Source organism: Ptychodera flava (assembly GCF_041260155.1).
Source record: "Ptychodera flava strain L36383 chromosome 23 unlocalized genomic scaffold, AS_Pfla_20210202 Scaffold_23__1_contigs__length_28996876_pilon, whole genome shotgun sequence".
NCBI classification, from domain to species: Eukaryota; Metazoa; Hemichordata; class Enteropneusta; family Ptychoderidae; genus Ptychodera; species Ptychodera flava.
Genome location: NW_027248277.1, coordinates 3099945 through 3112635, shown reverse-complemented (window position 1 = coordinate 3112635; position 12691 = coordinate 3099945). Strand labels below are relative to the sequence as shown.

At 37.8% G+C, this 12691-nt stretch overlaps 3 protein-coding genes across 3 annotated transcripts in view; 2 read left to right on the top strand and 1 right to left on the bottom strand.

The window, feature by feature from the left end:
• Nucleotides 1–12691, top strand: part of LOC139123475 (uncharacterized) — a 1125851-nt gene that overhangs the window by 551213 nt on the left and 561947 nt on the right. The window lies entirely within an intron of this gene.
• The window catches only part of LOC139123483 (filensin-like), a 333102-nt gene that overhangs the window by 206635 nt on the left and 113776 nt on the right, over nucleotides 1–12691 (bottom strand). The window lies entirely within an intron of this gene.
• The window catches only part of LOC139123455 (uncharacterized), a 44870-nt gene that overhangs the window by 3052 nt on the left and 29127 nt on the right, over nucleotides 1–12691 (top strand). Inside the window, exon 3 of the mRNA XM_070689601.1 lies at nucleotides 233–1381. Within this exon, the coding sequence (XP_070545702.1) occupies nucleotides 233–1381 (1149 nt within the window). The remainder of the gene's footprint in view (nucleotides 1–232; nucleotides 1382–12691) is intronic.

Below are 12691 nucleotides of genomic sequence, written 5' to 3'. Positions count from 1 at the left end.
AATTTGGCAGCCCATTGCTGCAGTTGCTGAGTTGTCATTAGAGAAGGAGTCAAGGAGGATTCTACTAATTTCTGCTCAAACTAAAGTCAGTAGTTCAATTTTTTTCTTTCTTCCCAGAATTTAGACTTCAATTCAGCAATTTAGCAGTTGTTCAAGTTCCTATTACATGTACCTGCTTTGTGTCCATTTGCTGAAAGTAAATGTAAATGATTCATACATCACTCTGTTACAGATATGACACTGTTGGTAAACTACTTGTGTCAAAGTGGGCGCATTATAAGGCTGGCAGTCAATAGCAGCCAAAGAGTGATGACATCACAGCCTACCAGACCTGAATTGACGACATCACAGCCTACCACACCTGAATTGATGACATCACAGCCAACCACTCCTGAATTGATGATATCACAACCCACCACACCTGAATCCATGACATCACAGCCGACCACACCTGAATTGATGACATCACATGGTAGCACAACTGAATCACCCAGTGTACCCTATCCATGTGGGATTATCGAAGTCAATCAGTTGTTAGGATCAGTGACTGATAACCATCTCCTGACAGAAACTGATATTCTGTGCAAACTTCAGCGTAATACCCAAGCCCATGGTAGATTCTTTGTTGGTTCCACACAATGCAGACATACGTCCGTGAAAAAAAATACATTAGAACCGACTGTTAATAACTTTTTTGACCGTTTTGATGCTACATTTATGGTTCCTAGACACCTAACACATCGATACGATTATGTCACTCAGCAAAGATACGATTATGTCACTCAGCAAAGAAGAGAGAATGACACAAATCATTTATACACAGAAGATGACATGGATTTCCAGTCATCCCAACCCTTGCCGTCATTTCACCAAGACAGCAATCAACCAAATGGTACAGTACCACAGATTGGAGTAACTGTGAAAGAGGAAAACGATAGCGATGAGAGTGGATTTGGAAGATACTCAGCAGAACAGTTTAGTAACCAGGTAGAAGGAAAGACAATGAGTGCAAATCAATGCATTCAAACTATTAAAAATGAAACTGATTCACATTCAAGTACAGAAGGCATCTGTGCTGACAGTAGAGCTGACAGCATTGATTTTGATGACAATGTTGGGGAAGTGTACACGTGTTTGAAAACTGCAACGGAAAGAGGTGAGGGTGGTACACAGGGAATACATGGAGACAAACAGAGAGAAGCAAACAGCGAAGCGCAAGATGCTGTCATCCAAGACCAGAGAGATGAAAATGTTGAAATGGATGACAGCAATCAAGAGTTGGAAGGAAATGGAGATCACAGAGAGTCAGATGATGATGAGACACACGGACAGCACGCGTTTCTATCTGACAAAGATGATGATAATTCCATGGCAAAGGAAGGTGGGTAAAGATGCAAATTGTTGGTTTCCTAAGAGTTCCATTCATTTCATAAAAGTTCAGATATCTCAGAACATGACGCTGCTAACATCCTGAACTACTACAATATTAAACTATGTGTTATTTTTTCAGTATTTTTGCTACAATGTAACAATGTTGACATAATACATGTTTGCTGGGGGGGGGTTATTTGAACATACATGTACTGTATTTGTTCATGTAGAGGTGTGGGTTTTGAAATGCTTTTGAGAGTATTCACATGGCAATTTTAAGTTTAAGGGAATTTTTTTCCTCAAAATTTGCTTAATTTTGCTCAAAACTATGGTTTGAAGAAACTTTAATACAAACTAAATTATATTTTCAATTAAGTTCACAGGGATTACCTCATTTAGGTTTGTTGAAATGATAGCTTATGTTTCTTGAAACAATATTTCTGATCCACTGGCGTAATAGATCTTTGAAATTCAATATTTAGCTTTATGGTTGCCTTCATTAATGCTATGGTATCAGAATCACTACTTTATCATTTGGCATAAGAATATACAAATTTGTGCAGTTTCTGAGTGTAAAGTTCATTACAAAATCTGTTAAATTTCTGAGTGTAAAGTTCATTACAAAATCTGTTGTCTGCACTGCATTGCATATCCTAATTAATGCATATCTGGAAAAAGCTCAATCTGGACATGTAAAACACACCGTAAGACATATTGTGTCACAGAGAAACTACATCTTTCTCAATTAAGCCATAAAACCGGACCCAGGACCCCTCAAAAACTAAACTACGCGTCCCTTCGGACGCAGAAATATCTGTTGCTGGTGTATATCTCGCGAAGCTGCTGAACACGTAAAACACATCCCAGAAACCTTACCGACCCCATACTTTAATAGAATGCTCCGTAGTGCATTGGCCTCCACTGTTTGATGACCAATGGTACCCGCGGAAACAAATTTTACTACCGTAAAAAGTGACTTTCAAAATGTAAACTGATTCTTAATTGGTCGATTTCTTGTTTGCGGCGATCAATACATGTTTATATGCATCATGGCGGGTCGTGTCAAATACCCAAAACAAGCCGATCTGCGAAAGTTTTTCGACAGCCGCAGCAACCAGCACGATGTAGGTTTAGTCGAGGCCGAAACAGCAGCTACGACAGGGGTTTCATTAAGTTTGGAAGTAGGGGGCCAGAATGATAAAGTAGGCGGCTTGCAGCTGCCATGACCATAAAGCGGTCGTCATCGGGGGAGGGTCCGGGAGGCCGAAGGCCGGGAACCCTTATGAGCTAAAACTCACTTTTTACAGCTCACAGTCACTTGAATTTCTAGTATTGTCAGGAGAATTGTCAGCAGTGTTCCAGGGCAATTTGTGTTCATATCATGAAAGCCATTTTCCTGGGAGATTAGGCCTAAATATGATAATTCATAATTAAAAATGATAAAATGTGGTAACGTTGACGATATTTTGAACAAAGAAAACTAAAGTCTTTAGAGCCTCTATGCTTTTAGGAGGTAAACTATAATAATTCACTAATATTAATGATATAAATTTGATATGTAGATGATATTATACTGTATTACATCTGGACATGGCGATATGGGATTCCCCTCTGTTGAAATGTTGGCACCCCCAATTTATTTGTCAAGGGGGACCACTCCCCCGAATGAAATGGTGCCAGTCACACCTTAGAGGTAGAAGTAAACACATGAACTGGTGAAATGCCCTCGAAATTTTCTGGTAAAGGGGGAAAATCCCCCTTGTTGATGCCATCCTGGATGAAACACGTTATGCTTAAAATTAAGAACCATGATGTTTGGTATGAAAATCTGCAGATGAAGAACTTTTATACCACTGGGGAGGTAAACAGGATAATTTATATAACAATAATGATAAAAACTGACAATCATTACCATATTTCGCAAATAGAAACAAAGACCTTTAAGGTTATTTGACTATGCAAAGTAAGAACCTTGATATAGGATATGAAAATAAGTACGTTCAGAAACTCACATTTGGATTTAACCTGACGACCATTTTTGAAGTGAATTTAGAGGTTTGATCGTATTTTAACCACTCTGGGCGACATTCTTATTGGCTTCGATAGACCGAAAAGCAGTACATGGTCATTGCCTTCGAAAACAGTTTAAATCCACGTAATTATCCTCTCTTGTTTCTTGGTCCACTTCAAAACCGAGGATCGTACAGCGAAGCCTGACCTTGTGATCGCTTCGTCATCATTTGTTCATCGACCATTTTTGTCGAGCTAACGACGGGCGACAGGTGTAGTATGCCCGTTTTCATTGGCGTATATAAAGGTCACTACATAGGAATCAGCAATTCAGGTAGCCAGTAGAATCGTCCGTTGCAATTCCGATTTTTATTGCGGCAGTATACGCAAGACCGTGCTCCATCGTAGTACAAGGCGGTCGTAGTAGTCACTCGTCTTCTAAATTTTGTTTCACATATAAGCTGTTGAAAAGTTTGATCACACAGCTTGAAACCTGTGCGTATCATTTCAGAAGGTAAACAATATTTTAGCTATGAAAGAGTTCAAATTTCCGAAAAGTAGCCGGCGAAATCGTGAGAGTAACCGGTCAATTTCGCCGGCTGCCGGCTCTTAATGAAACCCTGAGCTACGCCATGCGATACTGATACATCAGATCCCCCGGCCAAGTCAGCAAAATTACGAACATTCAACAGAAGTTGGCTCAATAGATTTAAATGGCTTCGATTCTGAAGAGCGAAACGTCATGGAATGCGATGTATGTTTGAAATCGAATGTTACATGCCCGTTCACGGAAGGTTGTTCTAATTTTCAACATTCAACTCTCACTCGTCATCAGGACTCGAAAAGTCATCTCACAAGTGTTAAAATCCTAAGCTTGAGGTCACAATTTACTACCGCTCGCAAATCTGCAGAGGACCGGCAGGTGCAGGGTAAACGAACTCGAGGCGTACGCTGCACAATTACGTACTGTTTATCTGATCGCTAACGTGACCTTCCATGCGATGTATTCACTGACATCATGCATCTACAGAATCTGAACGGCTTAGACATTGAATATTACAAACGTCCGCAGATAGTTATATGGAGTTTGAAGAGTGTATTCAACGTGTGATCGAGAAGTCCCTGATTGATAGCATACATGCAGTGATTTCATCGGTATAATGTTGGATGAGACTTGTGACAATACATAACCGTTCATAAGAAACTTGCCATATATGTTCGATATATTCAGAATGGCGAGGCGAATGTTTCTTTCCTCGGTAACCAGCAAATTACAGATGCCACTGCTGCAGGGATCGAAAACGCCTTGATTGAATTTTTGACTAGGAAAGAAATCTGTGACGCGGCCGTAGACAAAATATATGGACTAGGAACAGACAGGGCGGCCGTAATGACCGGTCGTTTGAAGGGTTGGGTGCAAAATTAAAAGCCAGAAATCCCAACCTTGTTCAAGTGCATTGTGTTGCACATCGATTGAATCTTGCTGCTTCTCAAGCAGGCAGAGATATTGAATATTGCAAAGAATATCATATGACATTGTATAAATACTTTAATGACTCTAGTGTGAGATATGACAAACTTAGAGAAATTCAAACTCTGTTGAATGGGAAGGCGAAACAAATTACTGAGCCTACATCTGTTCGCTGGTTGTCGGTTGAATCAGCTGTCAAGATGATTTTCATCAGTTTTGAGCCAATTGCCTTGGCACTTGCAAGTGACAAAAAAGGGGGAAAGGCTGATGGGCTGTTGAAATTTGTCTCCAATTCATTGTTTCTGCTATTCACTGCCTTATTGATTGATGTCCTTACTGTGATTGGAATTTTGAGCCTTACATTTCAGAAAGATTCTGTCAACCTATCCCATATCAAAAAAAGTGTTCAGTCTATTAGGGACACATTGAATACAATGACTAATGATTCACACACTGTCAGAGAAGTCTTTAATGATTTGGGTGATGTTCCTGGCAATGGTCAGAAAAACACATACAAAAACATTAAAATCACTTACAATCAGCCACTCAGACAGAGCTTCTGTAGTGTAGGCCTACGAGAAAATTATATCAACAAACTACTGCAGAATTTAGATTGCAGATTTCCAGATGATGAGATGAATATTCTGGAATGTTTTGATGTAATTCTAAACCCACACAGATATCCTGAAAATTTGGCCAACCTACCTGACTATGGGGTCAACCAGCTTGATCAACTGTTGAATCATCATAACAATACACCAGGTATTGATGCTGATAGAGCTAGGGCACACTTTCTTGTTTACAAACACTTCACAAGATCTCATAGGGACGCACTGAATTTTGATATGTATATCAAGCTGTTGCTAACTGATTTTACAGAGGAGTATCCTGATCTTGCCATTCTTGCTAAAATTGCTCTTTTCATACCAGTGTCCTCTGCCCCATGTGAAAGGGCTTTTCAGTACAAAATGCCATCAAACAGAGGGCACGAAATAGATTCAATCCTCAAAGGCTTAATAGACTAATGTTCATCAAACTGGTTGGCCCCATCACAGATGATTTTGACTTCATAAACAATGCTAGGTTATTTGCTGAAGGAGCTGCTGGCAGAGTGTGAACTCAACCTACTGGACTTGCTGGGTGAATGCCATTTCAGAGTATGAAATTACTTACCTTCTTGTCAATTTGACAAATTTGAATACTTGTTCAAATTTCACAACTTTGTGAACTTGTCATTAAAGTTATGAGATCATTTCAATTATGAATAGTGTTCTTTGAATTGATCAATGAGGGACCTCAGTATGAACTAGAATTTTCATGTAAGAATAATTTTAAGAAATGCGCAACCATTTGCCGTGTGTTAAACACTAACTGAACACAGTGAAGACCATGGCATGGATAAACAATAAAATATTCTTTTGAAATAATTGGGACCCCCATATTTTGATGTAGGACTCCCATTTTCTAACACCAGGGGCCCCAGGGACTCTCAAAAGTAAAAGTGATGTAAACCCCTGCTTGTGTCACAGAGAAACTACATCTTTCTCAATTAAGCCATGACTTTTCCTGTGAATTTAGTTTTAGAGCACTACACCACAATTCTATTGTATTCTTAGCAAAAACAAACAGTAGAATAGTATCATTCACTTGGTTGTTTCAAGAAAGTTTTCCTTTTCCTAATGTAATTGTTTAAAAAAAACATAAGCTTGGTGAATGGGAAGGAGTGGAAATGATTAATTCTGAAACTAACTCCCCTATACCACATGGGATGGCTTAAGGTAAGTTGGCTAGCACTACATGTATGCAGTACTGTATATGTAGTTCTGAAACTCAATCCACTGTACCACATGGGGTGGTGTGGTAAGTTGGCTGACAGTGTTGTAGTTGTAATCCTGAAACTCAATATGTTGTACCACAAGGAATGGCTATTGACTAGGCAGTGTTATACCAGTAGTTGTAATTCTGAAACTCAATCCACTGCAGTGTTGGCGCTAGGAATTTTACGCTCCCATATATGCATATGTATATATGCAAATGGGAGGTATTCGTATAAGGTGGAAAAATGGCGTCTGTGTGTATGTATGTAAGTATGTATGTATGTCTGTTAGTCCGTCCGGATCAAAAACTCCTAAACCGTAGCACCTACTGTCCTAGTATTTGGTGTACAGGTGCACCTAGGGATGGAGATGTGAATTTGTTCAAATGAACATGTCAGTGCCAAAAATATGCAAATGAGGGGGAAAAAAGGAAAAATCCTACAAATGGCTAAAACTCAGTAAGCATTGGTCAGATGTTGGTTGAAACTTGGTATGCAGATTTCTTTAGGTATTCTAAATTATGTGTGCAAAAATTGGGATGAAATTTGCATGTTTGTATTTTTAGGGTATTTTTTCCGTTTTTAGTCAAAAAATCTTGTTCTCTGAAATCGCTCGTCTGAATGCTATGAAACTTAATATTCATGTTCCTCAGAATGACCTCAGTCATGCTTGTACAAATTGTATTGATATTGTCATATTTGTAATTTTGGGGCAATTTTCCCAATTTTTGATAAAAAATTTTTTAATCCAAAAACTGCTGATTTGATAGCTTTGATACATGTATTTGGTATACAGGTATTTAAGATTAATCTTAATATAATGTATTGAAGGTATATTGAAACTGGCAATTTTTTTTTAATTTTGGGGGCAATTTTTGCCTAATTTGGTCAAAAAATTTTTCTCCAAAAACTTCTGATCTGGTAGCTTTGATATCTAGTGTACAGGTTCCTAGGGTTTATGTTGATTAGATATATTTAAAATTAGGATGAAATCTGCAATTTGTATTTTGGGGGGCAATTTTTCTCATTTTGGTCAAAAAATTTGTTTCTCAAAATTTACCAGTCTGATTGCTTTGATATTTAGTAAACGTTCTTAGGGTTTTTGTTAATAAGATATATTAAAATTAAGTTGAAATCCGGAATTTGAATTTTTTGGACAACTTTGCGAAACTTTCAGTTTTACTGGGATATCTTTCATTTTGTATTTTTAAGATTTTTTTGGTAATTTTATACCTACTGGAACTAAGAGTATATAATGTGGTGATTTAGTAAGCATTTGATATGGTAAACTGTATTTGGTGTTGAAATGCGGTAAAAAATCCTGGCAGATTTTGAAAAAAATTCCAAACAAATGCCAATAAAAAAAATTCAGCCAGAGAAGGTTTGACAAAAAGAAAAGGTGAGAGAGTGGGGAAAAAGAATGTACAATGGATCGGATACAAAAGATAATGTACCTCATCGATCTTCCAGACACCATCCCTTATCAAATGGTCCATCCCGATGTATTTTTGTGCACAATTAGCCATGCAGTGTATTTAATTTACAATGTAAGATGTCAAGTTAGGTAAGGATTTGAAAGGAATAGTCAAGTTCACCACAGTTTAACTTTATCTCTTGTGTCATCATCCTTGTGTAATTGTTTTGTAAGTTGTTCCAGATGTGGATGTACCAGCTGTTCTGGAAGAAAACCATGTTTATTTTTTCCTGTAGGGTTTCTGAGTTGATGATTGTATGTGAAATTTCTCCATGTATCTGGTGTATGGGCAAAGTGTAAACATTGGTTGCATCTCATGTATTTCAGTCTATGTCAAATATTGTAAATGCAAAATCAAGAACAGTTTACTGTGTGCTTGTAAAGATAACATATTTGTCAATACATAAACTGCCTTGCAGATTGATTGTCTTAAAAATTATCACAGAAGTAGAAAAGGAAAGAAAAAGAAACTAATCAAATTGCTGTAACATATTCACTCTCAGTGCCTGTATAGGCCCATACTTAACTATTTTATCATTACATTCAGCTGTTTGTTATATCTTTATCACTCTCCATGGGCCAAGGCATACTTGGGGTCAATGTCATCACTCTGTGCCAGTCTGTGTATGTCAGTCTGTCTGTATATGTATGTCCATGTTTCATACAATTGTTGACTTGTTTTGATAACTATTTTTCATTGTAGCCACAGTCTGTTAGTGTGGCTAAAATGATCAAATATTTTTTAGCCACAAGCAATTTTTATTAGCCACATCCAACAATTCAATTTCACATACAAAGTTCACAACCCTATTTTCAATAACGTTTGTACCGTACTTTATTATCCACATGTTTGGCCAGGGCTGTTGTACATACACTTTAATTCCTCGACAGATAAACCACTGAGCACATTTTTCTGCCAATTCTCTGCAGATAATAATGACAAGGAGCACAGTAAAACTCCAGGTCCATTGTGAAAGTTTTATCTACTTCAATTAAAAAATATGTACCGGTATTAAACAAAATTGGTCTTAACTCTGTTCAGATCTATATTTCATGAATGCTGGTGAATAAATGACCCCTCTCTTTATAGACAGGGACAAATAAACTTCTGTTTATTTTTAACTTTTATTATGACACAAACAACAAAGAGAGTTCTTGGAAAAATCATCAAAGTCTAATCCTTGGCCACAATTGTTCCTCTTTTTTATTTTTTACATGATTTACAAACTGCTGTATATACTGTAATCTGGTGATCTGGATAAAATTACAGTGATTGCCTCACTATGTAAAGCATTGTCCATAAAGTATCAAAGATTAAAAATTAAAAATTACTTAGGTTTTCCAAACACGTGTGGCGAAGGCGTAGCAATTTTTTTTCGCCACATCCGACATTTATTTGCAATTTGCGACTGTGGCTATCGTTAGCGCAAGCGAACCCTGCACTGTACCACCTAGGATGGCTAGGTAAGTTGGCTGCCACTAGGTAGTGCTGTACCGTATTTGTAATTCTAAAATGCAATTTGCTAAACCACCTAGGATGGCTAGGTAGGATGGCTGGCACTAGGCAGTGCTGTATTTGTAATTCTAAAATGTAATTTGCTAAACCACCTGGGATGGCTAGGTAGGCTGGCTGGCAACATGCTGTGTTGTATTTGTAGTTCTGAAACTCAATCTACTGTCCCACCTGGTAAGGATGCCATTGCAGTGGGTGCAGTAATTAACACCCTGGGTCTAAGTAGTCGCTACGCTAAAAATGATGCCAACGCAGGATTATCTGGATGTTTTGACCAAAGACCAAGTATTTTGATGAAAATTCTACCGTTTGCGACGCTAACAAGCCAGGTGCTATCAAAGGTAAGAATTTTTGCTACATCTATGGTATTTTGTGTAGAACATTGTATCAGTGTTTTTGTTAAGGCCGGTACCCCGGTAAATGTTACCGGGGTTCCCCAGTCATTTTACCGGGGTTCCCCTTGGTATATCAATGCAATCAGATCAGGGGACAGTAGAAATGTTACCGAGGTTCCCAAATCATTTACCAATGTTCCCCAACCTTAGCAAAAACACTGTGTATAAAGTAGTCCATACTGTGTAGAACATGCTAGAGAGTGTACCAGGAAAGGTTCTGCAATTAATTTAGGCCAGGAGACTTATACTGTACATGGACGTGGCTCTGTCCATCCATGTGTCCATCAGTCCCTACGTCAACACAGGTACCGGTATCAAACTTGGTACAAGGTAGACTCTCTTACAGCGTCTCGTCCGCTACGCAGCTCTATCCTCAACCATATTGTCATGCGCCCTCAACAGTCTTTCCAGCAAGCGAGGCTTACCTAGCCAGAATTAAATGAAACCATGGTGAAAATAAATTAATGGTCATGACCATCAATTCATTTTCATGATGGTTTCATGTATCGTGTCTACAACTGGGATCGAATATATGCATGGTTACCCAGTCATTCAGTATCTTTCAACATATCAAATAAAATAAGTAGTATCTCTTATCAAACAAAATTCACGAAAAATGGCCGACTTTGTCCCTTTAACATTTTCACCAAAATGGTTTAGACCAATTCTGGACCTCCACACTGGGAAAAATGTTTGTATTTAGCGATCTATTTCCTGAATAATAACGGTATTAAATCTGATGATACTTACTCCACATGTTGTTCATTCAAAGATTTAAAATTCAAGAAAGTCAGCTAGTTTTATTAATTGCTAATTATAACAAGACTCTTCTGTAATGAACGTTTTGGTTCTCATTTGGCGTTCTGATTTTCATCTTGTCAAGAGCCACCACTCAGACATGCCTGGACAAGTTTCTTGCAAACTTGATGAAAGGACATATCCCTACATGTATGTCATTCATACTTACTTGTTTACAATACATTCCAATATGGGCAGAGATAGGTCTTTGGTAACCTTATTTCTTTTTTCGTATGAATTATATTGACTTCATATTGACTTTTCATGGCAACTCCCATACATTACATTCATAACAATGAAGGTACAATGCAGAGGATATTGCTGTGTACTTTAATGCTTTAAAGCTACTCTTTGAATAATTATATGGATGAAATGTGAAGCCGTAGAGAGAGTAATTTCATATCAAGTCCCAGTAAAACTCATCCCTCTTCTACTAAGTTCTCATGTATACAAATGCATATTTTTATTTTTGTCATTATTTATTGAATTCAGGAATCAATACATCCCATATAAAAATACATATCTTACTATGGTATAAAATCATAATTAAAAAAAAACAGAGACAAGTAAGAATAATTGCAAATTACAGACAACAAACTAAGCATCCAGACTATAGTAGATAATGCAGTATGAAAAAAAAGATAAAACCACGAAACAGGACTCTTTAAAAGTTAAAAGGAATTAGTTAAAAAGGACCAAGCAGATACTCCCAATTACACAGTATACATTGACTTTCTATACAATTCATTATATTTAGAGATGACGAATCCATGAGAACTCGCATTTTATATTTCCAACAAGTGTTTCTATCCCTGACTTATAAATAATCATTGAGCAATCATTGAGCACTTTGATTTGATAAACTTTGGGTCATGTCCACTATTATATTCTGTCAATGTTTTACAGTCTAACAAACATGATGATAATGGGCACAGTGTGTTAATTGTTGGTAATTTAATTTTTTCCACTTAAATTTCCAGCCCTATGCGATGCTTGATGCAGCACGACATGTACATAACCTTGATTTCAGAAGATTGTTGTCAGTTGTATAATTCGACTACTTTTGTTTTTTTTTTGTTTTCCATGTCATATCAGATGCTACAAAACTATTTGCTGAAATTGAGAGTGATGCTGTCAGGAGCCCAGTGAACTCTGCAGAAGGACACACAGACAGAGCAAAGACCAGACATTGTTTAGATGTGGCAGTTGCTGGAACAAGTGAAATCAAAATTTTGGCAGAAAGAGTTGAGGGGGATGACAAGAAAGTGTCTAAATACAGCTGCACAGTATGTGGAAAGGTCTACCAATCAAACACTGGCCTCAGGAAGCATACACGGAAACATACTGGAAAATTTCCTTTCAACTGCTTCTGTGGGAAGGGATTCTCTGAAAGAAGACTCCTCAAAGAGCATAGTTGTACACACAGCTGGAAGGGCATAAAGAAATGCAAGGTTTGTGGTTTTGAGCCAAAAACTTACAAAGGAATGAAGTGGCACGAGGCTTCCCATTCTACAGAGAACCATGCATGCAATGAATGCCCCAAGAGCTTCCGCTCTAAGTTGTCTTTGAAACAACACAAACAAGGATGCCATACAAGGAAGTATACCTGCACTTGTGGAAAAACTTTTGGACTGAAACATAGATACACTGCCCATTTAAAAACACATTCTGGCAACAAAGAGTTTCAGTGTTCATCCTGTGACTACCAAACTTACAGAAAGGGAGACTTGACGAAACACCAGATTCACAAGCATAGCAATGTACGAGATTTTTCCTGTGTCTTGTGCGGGCGAAGTTTTAAAACCAAAGATGCACTTGCAAGGCATGAAGCCAGAAAGAAGCC